The following is a 27671-nucleotide window of genomic DNA, read 5'->3' on the forward strand; positions in this document are numbered from 1 at the left end:
GTTATCCTTCAGCATGCTGGGAATCTTACAGATAATAATAGCTTGCTGCTAAAAGGCTAGTGATTTCTAAGTCACTGCAAAAGGGGATTTTTGGGAGAGCAGCACATTTGTCCCCAGGGCTTAGCAAAATGTAGAGAGCAAGCGAAACAGTCCGGTGGCCTGGACTAATCACACAACTTCATAACATGGTGGAGGAAGTGTAACACGTGTGCAAAAGAACAACAGAACCATGGGAAATGGTTGGTTCTGATGGAAACAACAGCCAGTATTTAGTGATGATCCACAACCATAATATAACAATTTTCTTGACACAACTGTTCCTGTCATTTTTAATGTGAACACTATGAATGCCTTCAAACTAAATCACGTCTCCATCCTCTTTATCATGGCGTCTTTCCTGTGAAGCCGTTCGTCACAGATTTTGATTTCAGACATGGTCGGACAACATGTTGCACAAACTGGATCGTAAACTTACCCCTAGACAGTTCAACCACCTCTATCTGCCACTAATGGGGGTTTCAAACAGTCTTATTGAGTGGTGAAGGGGTCAATGAAGAATGTGTTTTGCAGCTGTTTTGCTTGTATATAGAAACTACTCTCATGGAGATAAAGCTGTTACCTACAGGACAGGTTTCCACCTACATGTTGAACTGTAACTACTTTTAAATGTAACGCCAGATAGGAATTTATGCAAATACAGGTAATTAACATAACTGGAGCATTTTGAATAGAAAAATCTTGCCGAACATAGCTTTAAGGAGGTTTAAATAGCAGTGAAGGCTGTCCTGACCAGCATGTACAGCTAGCTACTAGCTCGTCACAGGAAGTGTGATAAACTTGATTGATCCAATACATCTTTCCTAAATTTGTGTTATGAATCCATGAATATTGCCGGTGAAGGTTAATGGCCGTATTCATTTCAACTGGATGCTGTTTTATTGAGGAGTATATAGTGAAAAAAGGAAAATGTCCAACAGTATTTGATTGCCTATCGATTCGAATTGCGGAAAAGCTCTCTGACCTCTGATTGAATAATTGGGTGTCTGTTTACAGAAATGCCAAGCGCTGGAGGGAAGCTGCTCCTGCTCATCAAGTCGTCAGCATCCTGCATTTCCACAACCTGAATTAGCCCACGGGGCCTGTGGAAGATGTATTCAAGATTCAAAATGTAGGCTGTCTGAAATTATTACCATGTGCCTCTTGTGCTCCAGCACAATGAGCATGCTGGATTTGTTGTGGGTGGAAAGAAATGACTGGAACTAAATATTTACTCGCATAACTCCCAGGCTGGTATCAAAGTGTCTGAAAATATTCTGCTGAGAGACACTTTTCCTCTGTTATGTGGCGTAGATCCAGCTGCTGTCACATTTTTAGATCTAGTACCTCTCCGTCAGGTACAGGCTGCACTGAACTGGATAGTGGACTGGGCTGCATTCAAGTCACCTGCCTGCACTGTTTGGTTTGCCATTTTCAGGACAGATATAGGGGGGGAAATAAGTAAGCAGATGCAGAAACAAGACTGTGATCGCTTGTCAAAGCCTCTTATTGTTTTATTTCTGGCTTGATTCAGAGGCCCCATCTTTATCAAAGGCAACTTCAACAGCATGTCTTTCAGGGACATTAATATCTTAAGATTGTAGTATACACCTGATCGTGAAAAGCCTTACCTCTGCAGCAATAAATCAGCGTATTGCCGTGCCTGCTGTTTTTTCTATGTGTACTCACTGCCTTCAGTATTGATTTGCTTCCCTCTGAGACAAACTGTGTAGAGACAGGAGGTGCACATGTAGTGTAAATGCACACAAACACACACACACACACACACACACACACACACACACACAGGTACGCTTAAAACATCTAAATAAAAAGTAACTTGCAATGTAGTAATTTAAAGTCTTAATAGATATAAAAAAACATCATGTCGGCCCCGACAGTCGAGCCGTCTGTTGTACTCTCACGTGTACGCACACACCTCATTAACTTGTGGATGGTTCACTAAGCTGCTGCGTACTGTATAACCACTAACTGCGGGCAGACATGTTCTAATTGGTAACAAGATTATCAACAGCTGGACTGATACGGCTGGCTGGAGCTGCTCACTTTCCTCACGGAATGGGTCCATCTGTCCAAATGTGCGCACAGACCAGAAACCCTGATTTCTGACCTTAATCCCTCGACCCACTGGATGAAGATTTCATTCATTCATAATATGTATCCTTAAACATACAGTATGTAGGGATACTCACATGCTAAATTAATAGCAATTCAGAGTAGCCTTACCTGTCTTGTTAATCAGTCATTCCCAAAGACTGGATTGGGGTCCACAGGTGGGTCGCAGGAGATTTTATTTGGGTCGCCAAATAGATTTGTAAAATATCTTACATTGTCTATTATTAAACATTTAGATCTGCTGTACATCTTTGAGCCACACAAAGGAGCCTGAATGTTCGTAATGTTCTGATAATTGTAGTCTACTTTTAACATTGAATCTAACATGAAAGGCTAGCGTACATTGTTTCTTTTACTGATGAGAGAAAATGGAAAGATGTTAAAACCAAGTTGCAATTTATCTCTTCGAGATGGCTGGTTTACTTATTCAAGAGATTGTGTGGTGACGAGAAAATGGCAGTAACAATGGTCAGGAGCGTTCATTTACGCACAAATTGAACAGATAAGGCCTATTGTGAACTTGAGGTGGAGGTGGTGGTTGAGGTGAACTTACTTCTAAAGTTTTTCCTGCTTTGTATTGGACACAGTATATCAATGAGTGAATGATAGTGTGTGTGTGTTCATACGAAGCCCATCTGTTAAATCGCACTGTAAAATTCCCAAAAATGGGCTCCTAAATCAAAATAGCTCAAGATCTGCATGTAGCGAGTATCGGGTGGTCTACAGAGGCCACCTGATTGCTGCCTCCCGCATTTGAAATGTTGTGTGTGTCCTGTGGACTTTTGCAGTATATGTGTTTCGAATGGCGCTGATTAGCCATCTACCATCTGCTGGGCTGTGTGAGGAAAGCCGCTCATTATTTTGCCTGTTGTGTCTGCGTTGAAGACGTAGCTCCTCTACAGCTGTCGGGCAAAGCTGCAGGGACTCTTCTCCTGTGCAAGCAGCGGGGAGCAGCTGGTGGACGCAGTGTTACTGCACACTAGTGGCTAAGTTGTCGGCATCTGTCTGACAGAGAATGAGCTTTCCTCAGGCTCCAACTGTGACAGTGCAAAATACATCTGCCTCATGTATGTTAGGATCAAATCTAAAGCGCTGTGTGTCCTTTGTGAAATAAAAAATCATCACCTGAAGGTCATCGCTCAACATCTTTTCGTGATACAGAAAGCCGATCAGGCCTGTGGTGACAAAATCATTCCTGCTGTTGCCTAAATGCTTTAAAGTTGATATTTGTTGCATCTTTGTGCAGGTGTGTGTGTGTGTTTGTTTGTGCATCAAAGTAGTGTGATGTGTCATATTGTTTTTCAGGACCTGGTCGGCAGTGCTCCGCCGCAGAGGAACTGGAAAGGAATAGCCATCGCCCTGCTGGTCATCCTCATCATCTGTTCCCTGATTGTCACCTCCGTCATCCTGCTGACCCCTCGTATGTACAATACACACGCACGCACGCACGCACACACACACACACACACACACACACACACACACACACACACACACACATACATATTCCATCATTCAGAGCGTGCAATCCTCCAAGGATACACAACTCTCCTAACTGACGTTTTTATTGGTAGAAAGTGATTTGAAAATTTGTAATCTGTATTTTTATAAAAGTAACAGCCCGGGCGATTTTGAACTCCATGATTTACATCAAATGTGCAGGAAATTGTTTGTCCTTTATGTAGCACTGCAAAAAGTAAGGGTGAGAAGGTTTGAGTGATGCATGGACATCCGACATCTGACCTTTATGCAAAAGTTTTTCAACCATAGTATGTTTGCCATAAACCACATTCTTTCTTTAACCTTAACCATACTGTAGTTGGCATGTGTATTGTAGATATTGTGGACATTTTCTTTGCATTTGGCATAAAAATGTCATTAAGTCATTTAACGTAAGCTTTGCGAAATCATACAAAATCATCGAAGGCCTTGTCTGGTGATAGGTTTGCAGAATACAGTGTGCCAAAGTTAGCATTTTAGATTCATGGGGAAACGAAAGTTTCAAAAATGCCCTGTTTTGCAAAAAATCGAAATCTGTTACATTTTGGAAACATTTTGATAACAAATCAATCAATATTTACTTAATAACACTCACTGTTCTCTTCCTCAGTATGTATGTATGTATGTATTTATGTATGTATGTATCCTACACTTAGCTTTGACATTAAATGAGAGCAGCAAAACACTTTGCACACCACAGATGGAACTCAGAAATCACATACCTCTGCCAAAAATCTGCCACAATCCTCTTAACTGATTATTTTAACAGTATAAAATTGAAACGTGCATTTGATGAATGGATGGATAAAAAATAAATATAGTGTGAGAAAATCATTGGCTTCAATGCACCAGATTAAACCTCTTTCTTTCCCCTCTTCTGATTTTTTTTGCAGCCCAGGCAGCTATTTTAATTTAAATACCTTGTTTCAAGGGGTCACAGATGATATGCATTCTCCGGTTTGTGATTGTATACCGGTTTTACACACAGGCAGGGTCAACATCACACTAGGTAATGGGCCTTTGAATGTGTAATGCCATTCATGCCTGTTTAACGGCGATGATTATGCAGTAATAGCTCCAGCCATTTGTCAGATTGGCACAGCATCAGTGCATTTGCCTCGTTTTGGAAATGAGCTTTCTCCCCTCACTCTTCAGATTCTTGCCAGAAGAGAGAATTTCTCAGATTTTTCAAGTCGATAAACACTTCACAATGTCTGACTTGATATTTACACACTCGGATCTCGCCGCTCAGTCACAACGCGAAGCCTGTTGAGGAATCTGTCAACGAACTGTTTTATACAGAAACACCGGGCTGTCAACCGTCTTGACAACTCCCGTCTGACGGTTGTTTCCTGAGTAAAGGTGTGGTAAAAGACGGTTAAAGACTCACTCTCTTTTCTCACATCCACACTGACTCACTTGTGTTCCCCTGTTGTCTGCTCCACCTACATTTCAGCTGTCAGCTTCAGATCTCATTTGGAGTTTTGGGGATGGAAGGAGTCGTGTGTGTCCCCCCCCTGCTGCTGAAAAACAAAGCAGGCAGATGTGAACTGATGCTCTCAGATCAATAGTGGAATACCAGAAGCCTCTCTCTTGTTTGTTCCTTGTTCTAAATTGCTCTATCTATAGTGGAGAATAGCTGCTGGAGGAGAGAAGAAGAGTATAATAAAGCGAGATGGTGACATTCTCGGGTATGAGGCTACAGCCGCAATGCAAGTCGCTGACGAAAAAGGATTTTCTTCAGTTTTTGCACTGAAAACTGCAAACTCGGTCCCTTGAAATGCTAATAAATCTCAGAAGACTGAAGGACAACTTGAAGTTTTCTTCGAAAATCTCCACATAAAAACTTTTGTAAACATCCATGTGAGCTGCTGCACGTCAACTTTGATTCACACATGCTTATTGATCTTTTGGTGATGCTCTCGATAGGTGTAGATGACAGCCTCGCCTTGAAGAAGAAAGTGACTATAGAGGATGTTTTTGGTCCGGACCTTCACATCCATGACCCAGACGCCAAATGGCTCAGCGGTGAGTGAACATTTTGGTATTCAGTATCTGCCTCTCCTGTCAAAATGCAGAATGTATCCAGACACACAGGTGTCCTTGTTGTCCATGACTCAGAATATAACCGTCAGTATTCAAATCTGACCCACTGTCTTGAATTGTCCATCTTGTTGTCGTAGTTGTTGCGCATTGTGTGATGGTGCCTAGCCCATATGGGCTTATAAGACAGTAGTGAAACAACATTTTTCAGAAAGGAATATAACTTATTACATTGCATATAACATTACATCGCAAATAAAGAACTTAATCTCCCTTTTACAAAAAAGATTCCCAATCCTCGTATATCTTTATTTAATTAGATATTCTTACTGAAGAATAAGAAACCAGTCAACCAGCAATCAAGCGTACAATAGAATTAATTAAAACAATTACATTGAGTTCTATTGAACATCAGATAATAAAGCTTTTCAAGTCTCTGAGGGGAGTGAAAGAATCCAGCTTGAGGGCAGTTTGCAGTCCGAACCATTGAAACTAGTTCTGCTACTATTGATATGTACATTATGGGATATCTAAGGAGAAGTAGTTATTGGATCGTGTTCTGCAGTTACACGATTTAAAAGAGAGAAGAGATGTGGGGTAGTTTGGAAGCTTGAACAGTGGAGCTTTATGGATGAAAACGAGCGGTAAGATATAAAATTCACTTCCTCTCCAGTCCCACCAATCGCATAACAAAGGTTTCTCTGCAGGGCAGCCGTTAAACCTAGCTGTCTCCATAGCTGCTGCTAATGTACCTGCATGTAACCGTGAACACAGAGCTTTTTGACTTTTGCGGAAAACTTTTCTACATAAGTTTCTACACTCTCAACATTCAAAAAACAAAACAATACAGCTCTTTCTGTTTCCATGGCAAACACTTGACCTGGTGTTGCATTATGTACACATTCAGCACGCGGTGTACTCGGCGTACAGTAGGATGGGTCCAAATTGAACAGATGTAGAGTAGAACAGGTCTGCTGTGGCCTCTGTGACCTTGTCAAGGTAGCGAGTAGGAAGCGGCCACCTGTGCTCAGAAATGCTGGATCCGCTGACTCAGGGCCCTCTGGTGTTCAACAGGAAAAGTGCCTTTTACTTAGATTTGGGATTTTGTTGTGCACTGTGGAACAGTCTGGACCAGTGTCATTCTGTGTTGGTAGTAAGTACAACTACTACTGCTAATTAATAATTAATAGAGGTAAGGTCGCCAAGTAATTGGTTCTCATATTCTTATTAGTGATTAAAGGATTGAAATAGCTCTATATATTTTAGATGTCATGGTTGTCATCTGGATGAGGAACAGTGATCCCTGAAGCAGTTCCATGAATTCAATCATAATTATTGTGTGGAAAAGTGTACAGATGGGCCTTATAACATTTGGATTTGAGATAGAAGTTGGTTTTGGGCTCTCAGAGTTTACCTATATAAAGCCGATGTTGCTGACCAATCACTTTTTGTCATGTGATAGTCATTTGAGTATTGTTTTTTATTTTCCCCCAAAAACTAAACCCAAGGGCCACATAATAGCTTCCTTTGGGGGATTCATTTTTGTCAGAGCAAACTGCTACTGTAGTTAAAGCTACAGATCATAAAATATGACCCTTTCTAGTTTAGAATTGTTATCCTCAAACTACTGTCTCCAAAGTCAAAAATTAACTTGGTATTCTTATATACTTTTTGATTTTCTCCAGGTACAAAACATATTTAAATGTAATTAATGCACATGATACACAACTGTCCATCTAAAATCCAATAAACCAAAAAGAAAAGATAATATATTTAAGACTATAGATTAAACATATGTGGTGCCATCACTCCCCTCTCACTTGTCAGTTTCTGTTTAACACTAAACATCATAGTGTGTTTTAGGTCATACTGTACAAACAAGCTTTTGAATATGCATTGTAAAAATAAAGTTATCATGATCGTCATTGTTAGTTGCCATTATAAAAAAGTTTTAGTTGTGTTTGAAGGCAAAACCCCAGAGGGGAAACAGTTAGTTTTGCTTCTCCATCTCTTTCCACAGCCACGTACAGACAGCGTATGCATGAATACACCTTGTGACTTGCATGTGTACATCTGAACGCAGCCGTCTCTATAAATACATTCACATTATCACCTGCACACATGCAAACCCACGTCTCCTGCTTGTGTGACAGACACATTACGACCTTACATCTGTCCTTTTGTTCTACTGTGAAGACTGTTCCCCTGATTACTTGCATTACCAGCTCATTAGCGTATAATTAGTTAAGTTCCCGTGTTTCTGTGCCCTTCATTCAAGACGGAGATTAGAACGCCCTCAGCACCCGGCGAAATCCTGACAATCAATTGTGTGACATCGCATCTTGTCAGTTAACTTAATGCAATCAACTTCCATTCGGTGCTAATGACCTTCTGATAAGAAACCCAATGGGACAACCTCACACTTCAGTACTCCTCATCAATATTTTGTGGGCTACTTTCACAGCGGTGTGTAATTGATCCCTGTTGCTCTTTGATCACTGCTTGCCTCAGTTGTCTTTGGACTCACCTATGAGTTCCTCACACTCAGATCCAAAGATAAAGCAATCGACCTTCAGATTGATCTCTAAAACAAAGAACTGCTGCTGTCTGTCTGACGCGTTTATATTTTTGCGATATAACACAATATAATAGCGTCCAACACTGTTACATTTACATTACATTACAGTCATTTAGCAGGCGCTTTTATCCAAAGCGACATACAATAAGTGTATTCAACATTGGTATTCAAGAGAACTACTGGTCACCAGAAGTCATAAGTGCATCTTCTTTTTCACATAAGCATCTAAGAGCATAACCCAGAGCATAATACAGAGCCAAGGTACAGTGCAGAAACAAACGAAAACAGTAAGTGCAACAAAGTAATACGAATACAATAAGTGCAACAAACTTGTATGAATACTAAGTGCTAAGTGGAAGGCTCAGGGTAAACAAGGTATTAACAAGAAACATCTGTGGCCAAGTCTGCACATAAAAATCTACCTAAAAATTTAGAGGAAACTAAAGCACCATCTTTGGCAACTGAGCCAATATCATTCCTCTGTATGACTCTCAGCTCAGATGAAATTAAATTGATTTGGCGTAATTACAGTTCCCATCCCGGACCCAGTATGCACCGACATTTTCAACCATTGTTTGTGTCTGCCTCTCTAAATATTGGCAGTAAAGTGCAACATAACAAACTGTGCAACTCTACAAGATGAACATTTTCACTGTTACAAACAGGTGGCGCCAAATTAATTTGGATAGGGTGTCACGGCCTGAGCCAGGCACTTTAACGATCACATTTGTGGTGCATTACTTTTGCCATTTTAAAAGAAAAAAAATGTTTGTTCGATCACAAGTCAATCTTTGGTTTGTAAAATTCCATCTGCTGAGGAAAACACACTTAAAAAGAGTGTTTGTGTTCCAGAGAGTTTAAAGCCACCTAAAGTCAAGCATCATACTGTAGCAACATGCAGTGTACTCTGGCTTTTTATTGCTAAGGTAACCGGAGAAAGTAATACTGACATTTAATGGGATCTTCTCATAAAGAGGAGGCTTTTCTAGAGAACAGGATTGACAAGGACAACAGCATTATAACAGAGGAGGAAGATACGCTGTGCCGAGTGCTAGCCTGGACACTTTGTTAAGACTTGCTTTGATAATGGAAGTGGGGCCTTAAAGAGTAACTTCAATATGTTTCTTCCTGAACCTTATTTTCTTTTCTGTGTCTAAGTGACCAATGTAGAATCAAAACGTAGTCAATAAACTTTTGTTGCATGGAGTAGTGTGCAGGTGTTAGCTTTCCAGACCAGATCAAGCAGATTCTTCTCTGTAGGGTCCTTTCCATAATGTTGTCAGACAGGTAGAATTACAGTCTGAGCCTGTCACTGGAAATAACAAGCACTTTTGGTGGACGTACATTGATGGTGAGGAATTGCTACAAGCGGTTACATTACAGCTTGTTTAGGCTGCTGGCTCCAGCGTTATCGTTCAATACTGGACCAATTTCTAAAACTGTCGTCCCCATTAGACCTAAAAACATGGTAAAAATGGGACATGGGTTGAAATATACTGAAGTTACAGTTCAAGATAGACCTATACAGTTATCAAATTAGCCAGCAATAAACAGAACAGCAAGAATTTAGCAGTAATGTTTCCAGTGTTTGTGTTTTCCGTGAAAATGCTCTGAAAATATTAATAAAGATATTGCTGCGTATAGTTGATTTTTCAAATAACTTTCGATAACAAAAATGCAAATGTGTTTTCGTCAGTATGAGGAAGGATATCAAAGGTACGTAGATTATTGACCATATTGAAATCAGGCCTTACATGTCAGAAAGATAATAACGATGTGCAAAACAACAACAATAATAATAATAATAATATGAAAGTAGTAATTACGTTATGAATTGATTTATACCTTAAATAAATAGAAAGTAGACTAAAGGTAAAAAAGGATAAGTTAGTGTAGGTTTAATTGCAATTTGGCTTACTCAAGACTATTGGTGAAGGTGAAGGAGGAGGACAACCCACTATAAAGACCCTGCAGTAATCTGGATGTAGAAACTATATGCCACTACAGTTTCTCCCTTGTCCCTCTCTGATGGTTGACTTTTATTTGCCATTTACAGACAATGAGCTGCTGTATCGTACAAGGGAAGGGGATGTTGTCAAGCTTAATGCTGACACAAAGGAGAGAACTGTTATCGTTCTGAACCAGTTGTTTGTGAGTATCATCTTACTCCATCTTGCTTTTTCAGTTTGCTTGAAGAGGAGTGAGTATACTCTCAGTATACTACTGCTGCTGTAGCTGGTGTCTTACTTACTGCGAGAGTGTTTTTTGACCCATGCAGGACAGATCCAGAGCCGCCAGGTACCAAGTGTCTCCAGACATGGAACATGTGTTGTTCGCCTTTGAAGTGAAACCGGTGAGAAACCCGCAGCGTGTTATCTTGCACCGTTGAATTCTTCCAGAAGTTTCCTTCTTTAACTGTGATGCTGTTTGTCTCTGCAGATCTACCAACACTCCTATGTGGCCAAGTACATTATATACAGCCTTGTAACACAGTAAGACCAACCTCTGTCGTGTCTTCTTTTTATTGTCTGTCGCCTTTTGGTCCTTTTTCTGTGACTGCATGATAATCTGCCCTCATCCTGACCTGGTGCAGCCAGTCCACTGACGTCAGCCCCATTTACCTGCTTTCGCTGCCTTTGTGGGAATGCATCCAGACCGGCCTGTTTTTAGCCTTTCATGCATCTATGTCTGCTTATTTCCCCCACTGTTCTGTATTTGTAATGAGCCAAGCAAAGTCAGCTTGTGCTAAAAAAAAGAAAAAAAAAAAAGATGTGGAAGATTGATGAAGCCTACAGTGAGGGAACAAGCCAAAAAAATAGATAACTTCCTTGTTCTGACTGTGCATATTCTGATACGCGCTGCAATGTGCATGTAGTGTACATAGAGACAAAAACTGTATTGGTTTTTTAAATTGTCTTTTTCTGCACAGGGAGACTTGGCCTCTGAAGCCCCCTGAAGTGCATGAAGCTGTCCTGCAGTTTGCTGGATGGGGACCCCGAGGCGAGCAGCTGGTAAGGAGGCCGTACCCTAGAGATTACACTGTGAATACTGGCACACTGGTGGAGAGCTGTCAGAATCAGCCTGGCATCGCAGAAGAGGCACAGTAGTGATTCATGGTTTGTTGGGTGTAACAGACAAATGTTGTGGCGATAAGAGGCTTATGTGCACGGTTAATGACTACTTTAAGGATTTCCAGGGTGAACTCTACTTGCTTTGACCTCCATCAAAGGCCTTTTAAAGCCACATGATGGTTATGTTCACAGCTTTGTGACAGCACATGAGCTGGTGAGAGCCACAGTGGCAGATGGCATTTAGGTGGCACAACCTTGTGGCTTGGACAGGGGGGGGGGACTATGGCATTGACTTAAATGTGTGTGTGTCACCAGTCACATTTGGGGCCAGATCTTGTGAAACGCAGCAGTTGATTGGAGAGAGTTTGAAAATTGGTGTCTTCTATTTGGTTTCATCGCAGTTATTTTTGGCATTTCCATTCATTCAATTTCTTCCCTGTTGCTATGCAACGAGGAGTAAGCTTTGAAAAGTAGCATAATCTTAAAAACATTTGCACAAAGTCCTTGGATTCAACATATCTATATCCAAAAAGTGAGCTATTTTTGTTTATTTTCACTCTTTCATCTGTGTCTGCACTCATAAGCTGCAAAGGGTAATTTTTTAGAATAGTTCAAGCTTTTATAAATTCAACAGTAGCAGAAGAGTGGTACTTTTTTTTGTAAATTCAATAAAACATTATTTTGAGTTGTTAATTACTGGTGGATTCTTTTGACCATGGAAAGTACAAGTGTGTATGTTCAGTACTCAATCATGATGACAAAGGGGTTATATGTTTTGCATAACCAGTTTTATTTTTTATTAACAGCGATTTGAAACGGTTTTGAATTATGTCGTCCAGGTGTTCGGGGCGCCAGACCAGTTCTGTTGTTCGGTTTACTGTGTGTTCATAAGAACATTTGTGTCACCTGCAACAGAAAATAGTCCCCAAACAAATGTAAAATGTCCTCCTATTTGAGTAACGCTGGTTTAAAATGACTGTGCCCTGCTTTTTCAGGAAATTATAAAGATTTTTAAAGATTTACATCCTTAGAAACCATTGGGCTTGGTGCTGAGTGCAAAGAATAGTAACAGATAAGGTAAAGAGAGACAACTAAGACATGGTTGGTTTTGGTCTTTTCATGCAATTTGTTGGCAATTACAAAAATATAAAAGAATCTTTTAAGGAGCTTAAAAGTGCCATTGACTCAAGCACCTGCTAATCTTTAGTTTTATTCTCTCGCCTACTGCAATACTCCGTTTTGTTTTTTTTACCTTGTTGACTCTAAATTAGTGCCTATTTGGATCACGGTGCTTAGACAACAGCAGCTTCAAAGGTTTCTCTTCCTCCATAATTGCTCTTATCGCATCATTTGCTTAAATTACAGATACATTGCTGTGAAAATAATAACATTTCAAGTGTGCGATGAGACTTTGCCTGCCAAGGGAAGAAAGCAGATTCATTTGCATATGGTAATAGTGTACCTGATTGTTGTTACTGTAGCTCCACGTTTCATTTAATGAACAACCGAAGTCATGCGAGAAAAATGAGATGAGCTCTTGTCTTTTACGTCTCCGTCTGACCTGGCGATGTTGTTCATGGATGTTGGTTTTCCCTCCCTCTCTCTCTCTCTCTCTCTCTCTCTCTCTCTCTCTCTCTCTCTCTCTCTCTCAATTTAATGATTTTTTAAGTTTTTTCACAATTGGAGCAATTTATAATCAAGTGCTTCATCAGCACATAAAGACGTGTTTGTGGCAGTATGTGTGCAGTGAAGCATCAGATGTACAGTTAGAGGAGCGTGGCGATGAATCCTGCAATGCTCCCCTCATTAAGCAGCATGCAGTTACTCTACCGTGACAGAGCAATCAGAGAGGCGGGGTCAACACATACACACACACACACACACACACACACACACACACACACACCTGCAAAATAGGTCATACTGACACAAAAGAGCAGGGGTAAAAATGAAGGGATGGATTTCAGAGAACATTTTTTACCAAATCAAAGTATTGTGTGACAAAATAGGTCAATAATTCACAACTAAAAACACATGCTCATACATGAACACACACTCATACACAAAAAAGAAAACCCTGCTATGCGAGCTCCACAGGTATCTTTGATGTTGCTACTTTCATCTCTTCACCCCTTTGAAATGGCTCTTTTCTAGCCTTTTGCTTATTCTCTGTTTTCTCTCATCTAAATCCCTTGAAGATTGAAAAGTCATTGAGTTAGTGGACAGAAGTCATGACATTGCCATCTGCTTTTCAGAGGCCATTCAGGATCAACTAAATGCTGTAATGGGTGCTCTAGTGACGAGTCCATTTGAACCTGGAGTCTTTATGTATCTCTTTTGATCTTTTGGTGTTCAAATTGTGAAGTTGAATCAATGTTTTCAGGTTGAGTTTGGCTTTGGCCAAGACGTAATTCATAATGTTGTGAATAATGTGAAATAGATATCATATGTGACTCTTTGACAGCCACCTGATTTCCGTTATGTTCCGTGGTGGTTCTGCAACATTTGCCAACCACCAACTTCCTTTGCTTTCCACAGCCCTGCATTGATCTGTTTTCCTCTGATGTTGATCCCACAACATGAAACTTAGATGTTCTTCACAGCAGCCATAGATCAGAGCGAAAGGAGCCTTGTCTTTCTCTTTCCTGATTCTTGCGCCGGCAATTTGAGGCTTAGATTTAACTGGAGAGGTTTCAGCTGACAGCCCAACACGGCCTGTGCTTCAGATACAAATCAAACCCACATTCATCTCCCTCATACTGGCACCAGGCGAAGCAGCGAAAACCCTGGAGTGGCTTGACGTGTTTTAAGTGTCACACACTCATCTGCCAGTGGTGTGTCTTAATTCCTTCAGGCGATGCCATCGTTGGTGCTTAACCCAGCCATTGGCCACCCTCAGGAGACCACATAATGTCTCAATAAACACGGGGGGGGGAACAGCGCAAACTGTAATTGAGCATCTGTTAATAAAGTCCTAAAGCAGGTGTTGTCCGAGACTGTATTAGCTTGTAGGTGTCACTGAGTGCATGTTTCTATCTGGGTTGAGATAAAGTCATGTTGTGATAAAAAGCCACAGGTGGCTTTAGCCTAAAGTCATGTACTGTAGATGGAAAGATGTGAGATGCAGAGGCTGAGGGAAAAAAAAAAAATAGAGTCCCAGCTTTGCACCACAGGAAATTGAAATACAGGTTTAGGCCGAGCATTACAGCAAAACGATTCTAGGCTGCATCCAGCGATACGGAGACTGATGCCGTTTTTTTCTTCTGCCTTCTTTTCTCTGTCCAGATCTTCATATTTGAAAACAACATCTACTACAGATCAACAGTGGATAACCGAGCGATCCGCCTGGTTTCCACTGGTAAAGAGGGAGTCGTCTTCAACGGCCTTGCTGACTGGCTGTATGAGGGTAAGACGTCGACAAACACGGCTACACCGACACACAACAAAGCCCAGAATGATTTCCATGTTGCAAATAGCAAACTTGATCCAAAGTTCAAAGACAGAGTGGGAATTTCTGTCACTTTCAGAATTCCTTGCTGAATCAGAACATCAAGGAATTCTAAAAATACATGACATGGCCAAACGTTTGGGGACACATAAGTATCTCTTTTGCATGTGATCTTTGCACACTTCATTTCAAAACCATGGCCTGCTCTAATATCAGTCTTTCACTCTCCCGGGAAGACTTACCCTTAAGATTGTGGAGGCTGACATGGGTTTGCTAACAAGAACAGTAGTGAGGTTGGACGCTGATGTTGGGTGATAAGGCCTGGCTTGCAGTTGCAGTTCAAGTTTATGTTCAGGTTTATTGTCATATAGCTCTGATGCTCTGCAGGCGTTTTCCTGAGGGAAGCAATGAGAACAGACAATGTGCTGTTTGGCTTGTGTCCTCCATAATACTTAATGCCTTCCTTCACCAGAGGAGCGAGAAGTGTTAATGGCCTTAGTAGTTTTTACTGTCCTTCTCAGTTGTGTGTGGTCTTGCTCAGTCAGGTTGCCAGACCACATCAGTATACCAGTAAGAAAGTGACCAGGGTTTTTGTGGACATATATTTTGTATCGCAGAACATATAGTCTCTGTTGGCCTCTTTTGATGACATAACCAATGTTTAGAGAACAAGAGAGTGAGTCTGATGTCTGAGTACCTAAGAATCTGAAGTTATTCACAATTTCAGCAGGGACATCGATGATGTGAACTGGTTTGGACTCTCTAAAATCAACAATGGTCTCCTTTGTTTTCTCAACATTTAGGGCGAGGTTGTTGTCCTTAAGCTTTAACACAAATTTAGACGGTACAGTGGCATTAAATGCAGAGCTACATTCTGACCAGATGTTTTGACACAGTACGCAGAGCCAGTGATACAGCATCTTTTTGACCGGTAAGCAAACTGTAGGTTATCAAGGTTGGTTGCGATGTTTATGTCTTACCAATTTTTCAACTCATTTCATTATAACTAAATGACTCTGTCTTAAGGTCTGTAGTTCTTAAGACAGAATACAGATGTTTTGTTGTGTACAGGCACAAAAAGGGTTTTCTTAAAGCATGTAGGAACCACACGAAGTGATAATGGCCTGTTAAAGTTGTCCATATACCCTTACATTAGCTGACTAGAGCAGGTCTAAAAGACATGAGATGGGAAACCGTTGGCGGCCGGCAGCTTTGTGTGCTTTGACAGATTTAAAAACCTTACTCACATCAGCCTCAGTCACTTGAATGCTCAGCGAGGTTCTGTGTATAGTCTGGTGGTCCCGAGTCACTCTCACAGCGGGCATAGAACCATTTCAGGCTATCTTAGAGTAAAACATTGGTGTTGGTCCACCCTCACAGTGTGGGTTTATAGTCTGTTATTGCTTGTAGTCCCAGCCACATGCAGCTGGAGTCCCCGTTGTCGTAATCCCAAAGGTGTTGAGGTCGGGGTTCTGTGCCAGCCAGTCAACTTCCTCCACACCAAACTCAGAAAACCATTTCTTTTCAGACCCTACTTTGTGCTCAAGGGCATTGTCACATTGAGAAGTAAAAGGCCTTCTCCACACCATTGTCTTAAATATGACTGTACCCTGTAGCATTACGATTTCCCCCTTATACACCCGAGGGTCCCCCATTTGGACGCAGAGTACATAAAAACTTAGAGAGTTTTGTGTTAAAAGTAACTGGCAGAGAACCCACGAAGAACGAATATAATGATGTTATAGTTCTGCAGAAACCTCAGCGTCCTGGGAACAACATGAACTAGGTCACTTCTACATGAGACAAACACATCTCCCATCAGCCAAGCAAACAAATAACAAAATATCATAAATCATACTCGATATGACTGGGACAGACCGGAGAAAACAGCTGCTACACTCCGTTAGCAACGTGCTACCTACGAACATGCAGCATGAAAAAGCATGTCCGCCTGACGGAGATTACGGACATATTTTCCATTTCTCTCTCCGGTAAACCATCGCAGAGATATTCAGCTTCGAACACAAAAAGTCACACAGCTTTCATCGAATATTGTACTCACTTTTGGTCGAATCTCAGCGAAAAAATGAAATATCTCCGTACTTCCACTGCATGTATGTCCAGCTGCATGTGCTCCGTGTGAATCCGTTCGATTCGTGTCTCTCCGACACTCCTCGGCTTCTTGGGGAGGGTTGGAAGCTCAGCAAATTAGATTTCAGATCTGCCATCAGATGGGACGTTTTTGAGCTTTATTGGCTAATAGTGCTGTCAATCATCTAGCTTTCAATTCCAGGCAATTCTATTGGCTCCTACGGTTCGAAGGATGTCTCAATGGTGAAAATCGGAGAAAGGGGGGCTGAGATACAGCCCTGAACAGAGAGAGTGGGCTGAATCTGAAGCAGTATTTGACCTTAAACTAAACAACTAAAAAGGGCTTAGAAAGAGCTTAAAACACTCAAAAAAGGTCCAATCTTCTGTCTTTTGATTCATTGAACATCAGGAGTGATACATAGAAGTGATATAGAGTGTTTTTGAATTTAAAAAATATTTTTTTATTCAAATATTGGAATATTTAATCAGTTTTTTAATTTTATATGCTCTATATTTTATAAACGTTTCACTGTATCTATGTATAACTGTGTATATAGAGCCTATATCAGTTGTTCTAAGAGCTGAGCATATTTAAAATCTTGGATTTCCATACTTTCCAAAAAACAATATCCTGAAATTGCTGTTTTTCCAGAGCGAGCTTTTGAATTTTCCAAGTTGTGCTGTGTTCCATCCTTATCTTATGTTAACCTGTAACATGTATTCTGATAGTTCCATGATTTTTCTCATCTCAAAAATATATAAAAATTTTTTTTTTTTTTTTTTTAATTTTTAATTTTTTTATTTAATTATACACTTAATTAGGTATTTCTTATCTTTATTCTAGCTGAGGCCTGCAAATAGGCCTCGTTTGTAAAAGGTTTTAAACCTGCATTTACTTATATTTGGTAAGTAACTTAATATGGCGAATAAAATATATGGCGAATGTGTTAGCAAACAGCTGATTATTTACATATCCAGCAGACACAACATTAGCATTCATTTGGAATGCAAGTCCAATATTCACTCTGTTTCAGCTCAGTTTTGGGTTTCCTGAGGGAGTTGTCTGTCTTTTTAGCTGCTTAATGCTCCGCTGTGTTCCCCAGCTAGTCGCTTCCTTTTTTGTTTGCTGTTCGGTGTTTGATCTGATTAATGTGGAACAGAGTCATTTGTGGAGCAACCTCTTTAAAAATCCAGGGAGCCCTGTGATCATTGTTAGAATAAAGATATTGATTACAGACCCTTTAATTGGATCTACGGTGCTTTGATCAAACCTTGTGCACAAACTAAATTGAACCATTTCGATCCAATGTCGTGACACCTGCCCCCAACCTACGGGAGTGTTTGTGTTTCCATTTGAAAGTGCACAGCTGGCTGCGTTTCAGTGCCCCTCCCTCTTTAGACTATCCATACCTTGTCTTTGTGTTCAGGCTGTTTTAATTCATTAATTAATGACTGCAGCGCTGCAATCTCACTAAGCAGATTTTCTGATTACTGCATATGTGAGACAGACATTGCGATTACATATTGCTTGAATATGACTTTGTTTACAAATGCGCTGCCATGTTTGAGACAAATCTTCCTGCTGTGCACTCATTTATAAAAAAAAGTTTAGGTTTCTCCTTTAGTAAGTGACGACTTCTGTTTCTGGCATCGTTATGATTCTTAATTTTCGATTTATTCAGTGGGTGGTTTTAATTAATGATTTTGATGTAATTGCAAAATGCCAGTGTTTATTAGAGAAATTCTGTTACAGTGCATTAAACTGCTTCAGGGTTGGCTTTGAGCGTTTCTTCCATTAATGGGATTATTTCTTTGTTGGAGACACAGAACATGACACATAAGAGGTAATCCATTTTCAAGGCTAGAGAAAGATTTGTCTTGCAATGTTTTCCTGCTGTTTCCTGGAGTTACCGGTGGATAACAGAACATTCTCACAAAAGCAGTAATCACTTAGCTTTCGTCTCTTACACTGCTTACAGTGTTGACAGTGTGCGCTGTGTTTACATGTGGGTCAAGGTGAGGCTTCCTCATTTCTCTCTAGTATGTACTGCTCTGCAGTCAAACATCCTGAACCTTGTGAGAAAAAATGTTGAGCTGCAAATGTTCCCATCACAGAGAGGCTCAACGAAGTTCTCATTTATTGTCTTCGGAGCTGCTAAACCCTTAAACATTTCCTTTAAATGTCCACTTTTTAACTTTTATTCATGTATGATAGTGCCATACATACATTTATAATCTGCTTGTTGAACAGTTCATTGAAGATCAAGTATATCATGCAGATATTGTTGAAATACTCATTTTACACATTTCTATGGCTTCACCATTACATCAAATGGAATATTTTAGTTGATGGACAGACAAGAGTATTAAATGATTCACATTTTTCTGAAATACAGTCCTGTGGGTTTCTGTTGGTTTCAGTGTGTGCATGTGCCCTTTCCCCAGCTGATGGAGGTTGTGTGTTTGCCTCTGACAGCAGTTATTACCAGCACTGGCAGTGTGTGAGGGCAAGAAACACAAAAAACACACCATCTGTTTTTACCGCTGTGACAGGACATCTTTTCGTCTTGTATGAATTGCAGATGCAGTGTGTTGATGTTAATTTTCAACAAAGGCACTATTTTCACAAAGCAACAGGAGTCTTATTAAGTACTCCGACCCACATGAAATAATGTATCAGATAAACAATAGTGTTCTTCCTGGGTTATAGAGGAAACTGTGTTTGCTAATATTCTGTGGGCACAGGCCTTGAAACTCCTGCTGCACAGCAACAAACTGGTCGGCCGTAGAGTGAGAACCCAATCAACTGTTCCACACTGAATAGTGTCCTTTTCTCAGTCTGATCTTGTTACCACAGAAATCAACCTTCGCATTCACAAAGTGGAACAAAAAATGAAAGCATGATGACATCAATGATAACAAAATTAGAGAAGACCTCATCAAGGTTGAGTTGATCAAGAAAAGTCTATTTTGATCTCCACATGTAGGTACAGTAAAAACTTTACTGTAAGTGCTTTTCCTAGAGCTCTTCTGCCCCCTGCTGGAGGAAAACCACACATTAGGAAACTGGAATCATAGAGGCTCAAGTACAGAGCCTTTCAAAATAATCCGATTTCTCTTGTGAGAAGGCTGAAGTACATCTTTTGTGTCTTGGTTTCTTCCTGAATGTCCGCTCCCTCAGTTACAGTGCATATGTCAATCGATCAAAGCTAGTTTTAACTCGCAGGGAATATTTGAGGCTTTATCCTCTGCCAACAACAGAACCTTCAAATGGAACGAGGCAAAGGAACCTATATTTATATTGCATTTTATACACACTGAATTAACTCAAAACTCGATTCGATTTCCTCCAAAATTAAGAAGAAAATACTATATATTGCAATATATAATATTTACAGTGATTCAAATTAATAGTGTGATTTACAAGCATCCACATCAGAACCAGAATCCGCTTTATTGACCAAGTATTTGTGCACATACAAGGAATTTGACTCCATTGTGTTTAAATGGTCTCAATGTACTCACAGAATTAGACGTAACGGCTTAGAACAAGGTCAACAAAGCCGGTCGAATAAAGGTAAAGAATAGACAGGACTATTATGTACACAGGTATGTGAAACATATAGAAATAATTATACAAATGTAAAAAGTATCAATGGCTGACAACAAAAATAAAACTAAGAGATATAACATCAACATGGTGTATCTACTGCAATACCAAGCTTCTGGATTCTGTCAAAATGTAACATCAGTAATTGGTCACCATGAATCACACATGCTGTAAATATTTGTATCATTGTCAGAATATAGTAAGAACATAAACATTAGCTAACAGAGATCTAGCAATGCAAACTTTTTATATGAGGGATGTTTTAGAGTTGCAGCCAAATACTTTGTGTCAGGAGGCAAACATAACATTTTTTAAAAGAGACGTTTGCATGAATTTCAATTTTGTTTTTAGAATGACTTTGGGTTCCCAAAGTCAGCCAGGTCTTTGGAAACCATCACTTTCAAAGCTTGTATTCTGGCCTTCAGTTTCATGTATGTTCTTTTTACAGAGGAGATCCTGCAGACACACATAGCCCACTGGTGGTCTCCAGACGGGCTGCGTCTGGCGTACATGACCATCAATGACACACTGGTGCCAAATATGGAAGTTCCCTTCTTCACAGGAATGCCGTACCCTGCCACCTTGGAGTATCACTACCCAAAGGCAAGTCTACAGGCACAATCTCACACCTGTCCTTAGGCTGAGCAAATTAAACGTGGCTAAAGGCAACGTCTGCTGCACAGTAAAAACGTTTTCTATCTATCTATAAAATCTTTCGGATCATTCAGCGGACAGAATATTTTTCTTCCGGATGTTTAGAGGAGTCTGAGGATTCTGTAAATTCCTCCAGGACAAGGTCAAGCGTGTTTAAATAAATTTGATATAACTTGTTTAACTCTGAAGACAACAGAAAGCAAATTCCTCACCGTCTTCAGCTGAAATCCAGTCTGACCTATCTCATTTCTTCTTGGCCCTTCAGGCTGGGGAAGAAAACCCAGTAGTTCACCTGTCGGTGGTGAGCCTCAACGGTCCCCTACACACCGTGGTGATGAAGAAACCTGATGACCCCCGAATAGGGTGAGTGACAGCTCAACGATGTTTGAAGTAACAATCACCAGAGATAGCCCTAGAGTATTTTCTTAAGGTAACCCAGACAGCGGTTGTCAGTTGTGGTGATGCGTTTCTGGTTTTCCAGGAAGGAATATTACATCACTATGGTGAAATGGGCCACCAGCACAAAACTGTCTGTCAACTGGCTGAACAGAGGCCAGAACAACTCTATCTTGACACTGTGTGAGGCTACAACTGGAGTCTGCATTAAGGTGAAACTTTCGGAAAATCTTTCAGTGTTTAGTTTGTGTAAAGGATACATCTGGTGATGTTTTTCTCACTGTCAACAAATCCACTAAAAGACCAGAAAACCAACAATGATTTTAACTAACAAGTGTTGCCCGTGTAGCTAAAGCCTGACATAGCTTATTCCTTTGTACCTCAGACATCTATTGTTGTCCAAACACTATTAAAAACACACCAATGAGCCACTGCAGTGGACCGACATGTTCCCTTATTATTATGAAGATGGGCACTGTAGTTTATTTGAAATCAATCCCTCATAAACAATTCTGCTGCTGCAAATACTCACTAGCTCACCAAACCAGCAGAAAATAGTCCCAAACAAATGCACAATTTAGTCCAGTTTGGGTTGAACGAAGAAGATATACAGTGTTAAATAGTGAGATTTAGAGGCGCTGGCAGGCAGATTTAGTTACCTTTCAACAGAGTGAGAGTGGTATTAATCTTCTAATCTAACTCTTCGCCAGAAAGCGAATAAGCGTATTTCACAAAATGTAAATCTTTTGCTTTAAGATTTCATCTCTACTGTAATGAATGGGCTGAGTGACACAAACAAGTTAAAGATGTCAGAAAGTACTAAGACAAACTGACACACTGTTATCTCCCGACTTATCTTACATATTTTGTATATTTTTTTTAGATTCAGAACTTTATTAAAATCATGCTTGTTTTTTTCAGAAACATGAGGATGAGAGTGAGAGCTGGTTGCACAGACAGGTGCGTGAGGAAAACGCTGCTTCTCTGCTGTTTCGTGTAGTTATTACTGTCTGAGCTTAAGCAAGTAAATAACAGAAAATATAAAAGCCCTGCAGGCAGACATGTGCAGACGTTTTTGTGTCCTCTCTGCAGAATGAAGCGCCGCTCTTTTCCCATGACGGACACAAGTTCTTCTTCACCAGAGCAATCCCTCAGGGTGGGAGAGGAAAGTTTTTCCACATCTCTATGTCCACCTCCATGGTAAGCAATTGCAGAATCACCCTTGTGATATTAGTTTGACGGTTTAGTCCAGTGTGTTTATGGGCCTTTACTTTCCTCCAGCCTAACACAAGCACAGACATACTTCAGTCCCTGACCTCTGGAGACTGGGACGTCACCAGGATCTTGGCCTACAATCATCAAAGGAACCTCATGTAAGACATTTTGATGCTTTTTTTTTTTTCTTAACAGCCGGTGCTGCAAATTCGTGGTTATTCTGTGATTTGATGGTAATGTTTGGATGTTTTCCAGATACTTTCTGAGCACAGAGGACGACCCCAAGCGACGGCACTTGTACAGGTAGGATTTTCTTACAAGTTTATGAGTACTTCTGTGTTTTCTGCAAGGTACACAATGATACTCAATCTGTGCCGTCCAACAGCGCCGACACAATCCCTCCGTTCAACCGCTGCTGCCTGTCTTGTGAGTTCAAGTGCGGCTATGTGGACGTTTCATTCAGCCACAACATGCAGTACTTCTTACTCAACTGTAAAGGTGAGTGTCTTTGACCTTGAGTCAAATCTGTCTTTATAACAGTGGACTGAGAGCATTTCACATCCTACCACTCCTGAGAAAGAAAGTCTTCAGGGGCAGCTGGAAAGCCGCATTCAGGAGAAAGCGTAACTGAATTAGTGCTCCATGTCAGGTTGAGAGCTTCTATCGACCTGGACATTAGCGGATAACCTCAAACCACTGCTGGATCCCTCTGATTAGCCACAGAAATAATGTATTGTGTGACTGGACACCAAGAGTCATGTGAGCACTACTGAGCCGCTCACAGAGATTTTTTTTCTTTCTGCTTTGACTATTTGTCATATGAAAATGCATTGTGTTGTTATTTACTAAATATTCCTTGTGCACCTCAGACCTCTCTGTCATTGTTGTGGTTGCCCTTTGTGGCTTCATCGCAGGGGCAAACATCATGGTTTCTATGGAGGCGGATTTGTTTAGGGGGCTCGCTCCAGAGAGGAAAAGTGCCCGTGGCTGTCGTCATTAATTGGATCTTTGGGGAGCAGCTCCATTGTGAAATAATAAGCTACTTCCTCATGGGACAGAAGTAGATTATTTACTGCAGAGCTGACTAAGAGGGCTGTTGTTGGCTGAAGTCTGTTTAAGATGAGACAGGTAGATGTTTCCTTTGCAGAAAAGGATTGGGTTTCAGAGGCTTGACTACTTGTGTGGAAGAGGCCTCTTTGAGCCTTTTGTCACTGCCTTGTTACATTAAATAAACTATTATTGCATTCCTGTTAACTGATTTTCCCTGAATTGTTCTGTGTAGGTCCAGATATACCGAGTGTGGCTGTCTATAGCACCGAAGACAAACAGAGTGAGTGTCGCCTCGGTAGCGTTGCCCCCCTACTTCACCATGTTCAACAAACTGCATGGAATGATATGAATACGTTTCCAATGATAAACAGATTTGTCGTTGAGAGATTTTAACAAAGAGCCTGTTTAATCTGCTTAACTGCAGAGGTGTTTGACGTGGAGACAAACGAAAGGGTAAACAACACGTCCAACAATCTGCAGATGCCCAGAGTGGAGTATGAGACCATCACCATAGAAGACTACAGTATGTGCTCATGTTAAATAATCAACCACACAATTTCCTATGTGTACATCACAGCCAGCCATCTTGTATTATAAGACTCCCATTAACCTTGTCCTATCTGTCGTAGCTCTGACAATGCAGATTCTGAAGCCAGCTGGATTTGTGGATACAGCCCATTACCCCCTACTGCTGCTAGTGTAAGTATGAATTTATATAATAGTGTACAGAATATTGTCAACACTTAAATGCAGCAACTAACAATTACTTTCATATGCGTTTTAAATACTACAGCAATTTAGTATTGCACTTACCTAAATTTGGATAGCCTGACTTCCCTTGTATGGGTCAAGATCCAAAAACGCTGGATCCTACATTTCCCACAATGCAACAGCAATCGTCTTTTGTTTGATCCTACCTGCTTAAGAAAGGGCCTACTGCCCCAGTTCTATTTCATCCTTACTGACCGCCAGAGGCAGTGTTTAACACTGGATAGCTTCTGTCTCACGCATGCGCAGGTCGAGTCTTTATATCAACAAAGTCACCTGTGACCTCGGATGACCACCGTTGTCTATAAGGGCCGGTGTCATCCTGAGATCAGTCCTTTTTCATCTTCTTGCTACGCAGGCTAGCTACCATGGTAGTAGAAGCTTAAAGCGAAAATTAACTATCTATGATCAAGACACATTAGAGTTCGTCGCGGTAGTCTTGTGACCACCAGTCGGAGTTGCGGATCTTCGCCCTCCAGAGGCTGCGACAAGCTGTCCCTCTTAAGAGGGAACGGCGTGTTTCGCCGTTCGGCGCCGGACTCAGTCTGATACGGGCCACCTAAATCACGAAGACAACAATCGGTGAGATCGATTAACAGTGTTTCTATAACCATTGTTCGTTTTTTCCACGGTTGGCAGAGCGCTTCCGCTCTAGCTAATCCAATGGCTGCGCGCTAGTGGGAGCGTAGAGTTACGCTGTCGGGCCGCCCTTCACAGTTAACGGAGCGCCCTCGCTCCGGCTAACTTGGTGCTAACTAGACTACGGTAACACTCGGATGGTGTCCATTGTTTTTGTAAACACAGTGGCAGAGTGCTCTCGCTCAGGCTATCTGGTGGGACACCAATATCTGCAACAACTGTCCGAGTGAAGAGAGTGCCCTCGCTTCCCACTAGCTATAAGGACTGTTTTTTCTTGGCCTGTTTCCACAGTGGCAGAGTGCTCTCGCTCAGGCTAACTGGTGGGACACCAATATCTGCAACAACTGTCCGAGTGAAGAGAGTGTCCTCGCTCCCCTCTCGCTATAAGGACTGTTTTTTCTTTGGCCTGTTTCCACAGTGGCAGAGTGCTCTCGCTCAGGCTAACTGGTGGGACACCAATATCTGCAACAACTGTCCGAGTGAAGAGAGTGCCCTCGCTTCCCACTCGCTATAAGGACTGTTTTTTCTTGGCCTGTTTCCACAGTGGTAGAGTGCTCTCGCTCAGGCTAACTGGTGGGACACCAATATCTGCAGCAAATATCCTAGTGAAGAGAGTGTCCTCGCTCCCCTCTCACTATAAGGACTGTTTTTTCTTTGGCCTGTTTCCACAGTGGCGGAGTGCTCTCGCTCAGGCTAACTGGTGGGACACCAATATCTGCAACAACTGTCCGAGTGAAGAGAGTGCCCTCGCTTCCCACTAGCTATAAGGACTGTTTTTTCTTGGCCTGTTTCCACAGTGGCAGAGTGCTCTCGCTCAGGCTAACTGGTGGGACACCAATATCTGCAACAACTGTCCGAGTGAAGAGAGTGTCCTCGCTCCCCTCTCACTGTAAGGACTGTTTTTTCTTGGCCTGTTTCCACAGTGGCAGAGTGCTCTCGCTCAGGCTAACTGGTGGGACACCAATATCTGTGACGACTGTCCTAGTGGAGAGTGTCCTCACTCCCCTCTCACTGACTGTCCCCTGCCTGTTCTCGTCAGCAGAGCGCTCCCGCTCAAACTGACTTAGCAGCCCACACCAACTAGTGGAACAAGGGTTCCTCCAGAATTGTGGCCATGTTTAACTCTCCCGGCTGTAGGACCTGTATGGCTCCTCTTCAGCCGGAGGACGGCCATGACCTCTGCCCCTCTTGCCTTGGCCTCGAGCATCTGAGGGAGGGCCTCTCGGAGAACTTGTGCATGAACTGTAGCATCATGCCTCGAGTAGTAAGGGCTGCTAGGCTCGCCGAGGTGGAACACCTGATGGATGAGGACGACCTCCCCCTGTCAGGACAGCTAAATCCAGCCCAACCTACCCATTCCAAACGCCGGGCCACAGAAGCCGCAGGGGCTCCCTCCAAGAGTGCTAAGCCCAGCAGGCTGTCTTCTAGAGTGGATCTGCTGACTGCTGAGCTTGCTCAAATGAAGTCGCTTCTCCTGACCCTCCACCCTAGTGCAGGGGGGTCTGAAGCACCAGATCTATCCACGGCTGAGCTTGGTCCAGAAGAGGATGTTATCTCACTGGCAGCGTCAGCCAATCTCTTTACTGAGTACAGTGAAGAGCGGCCCTCCCATGCTTCGGGGCCTGGTTCCCGTTCTTCAGCTCAGAGTTCTTCAGAGGGGGCAGTCGATAGCACCATGGGGTCTGTCATTCGCATGGCACTGGCACGCCTGCAGTTAGATACATAGCAGCCTGAACCTCCGCCTGCGATTGCCTTCTTCAGGGGCGTTCCCGCCCCCACCACCTTCTCTGTTCCTCCCTCCGAAGAATATCTGAGGGAGCTGCATGCATGCTGGAGAGACACCGGGACTCTGTCCCGTCTTACATCGGATGGACGAACCCTGGCAGCCATGCAGGATGCGGCAAAATTTGGCCTTGCCCGTATGCCAGCCGTTGAGCCGACTATTGCGGCCCTCATAGTCTCCCCTGAGGAGACCCTGAGGCCCGATGCCAGGTGCCCTCGACCCCAATGTCGGGTCACGGATGACCTGCTATCCAGGGCTTATGACACAGCGGCACGTATGGGCCGCATCGGCAACTCCCTCTCCCACCTCATGCTTGCCCTCTCAGCTTCTTTGCAGCAAGCTACTCTCGACGCTTCCGCCACCAGCCTCAGTGATGCTTCACTGCAGGCGTTTGCGCTCATGTCAAGGGAACTTGGACGTCTGATGTCCACCCTGGTCCAGACTCGCCGCCAGGTTTGGGTAGCGCAGTCTCCCCTGTCGGAGACATGTAGGAGAACCCTCCGTACTGTCCCAGTAGAACCTGGTGAGCTGTTCGGGGCATCTGCTATACAGGCGCTTCAGCGGACCGTTGAAGCTAGCCAGACCAGGCAGCAGTTCTCTGGCCTTCGCAGAGACATGCCCGCACCCCGCAGACCTAGGGGTCCCACTTCGGC

General features: G+C 42.1%; 1 protein-coding gene across 4 annotated transcripts in view; it reads left to right on the plus strand.

Annotated features, from left to right (window-relative positions):
- LOC137892724 (A-type potassium channel modulatory protein DPP6-like) overlaps positions 1 to 27671 on the plus strand; it is an 84054-nt gene that overhangs the window by 47564 nt on the left and 8819 nt on the right. For all 4 annotated transcript variants that reach the window (XM_068738072.1, XM_068738069.1, XM_068738070.1 and 1 more), the window contains 18 exons: positions 3478 to 3592; positions 5602 to 5700; positions 10350 to 10444; positions 10572 to 10646; positions 10733 to 10785; positions 11223 to 11304; positions 14650 to 14770; positions 20962 to 21116; positions 21433 to 21530; positions 21649 to 21775; positions 22485 to 22523; positions 22656 to 22763; positions 22845 to 22936; positions 23034 to 23081; positions 23164 to 23276; positions 24061 to 24108; positions 24253 to 24351; positions 24458 to 24527. In XM_068738072.1, coding sequence (XP_068594173.1) covers positions 3478 to 3592; positions 5602 to 5700; positions 10350 to 10444; positions 10572 to 10646; positions 10733 to 10785; positions 11223 to 11304; positions 14650 to 14770; positions 20962 to 21116; positions 21433 to 21530; positions 21649 to 21775; positions 22485 to 22523; positions 22656 to 22763; positions 22845 to 22936; positions 23034 to 23081; positions 23164 to 23276; positions 24061 to 24108; positions 24253 to 24351; positions 24458 to 24527 — 1637 coding nt within the window. The remainder of the gene's footprint in view (positions 1 to 3477; positions 3593 to 5601; positions 5701 to 10349; positions 10445 to 10571; positions 10647 to 10732; positions 10786 to 11222; positions 11305 to 14649; positions 14771 to 20961; positions 21117 to 21432; positions 21531 to 21648; positions 21776 to 22484; positions 22524 to 22655; positions 22764 to 22844; positions 22937 to 23033; positions 23082 to 23163; positions 23277 to 24060; positions 24109 to 24252; positions 24352 to 24457; positions 24528 to 27671) is intronic.

This window comes from Cebidichthys violaceus, unplaced genomic scaffold, assembly GCF_023349555.1.
Source record: "Cebidichthys violaceus isolate CVI_PGR_0920_01 unplaced genomic scaffold, fCebVio1.0.p SCAF_8, whole genome shotgun sequence".
NCBI lineage: Eukaryota > Metazoa > Chordata > Actinopteri > Perciformes > Stichaeidae > Cebidichthys > Cebidichthys violaceus.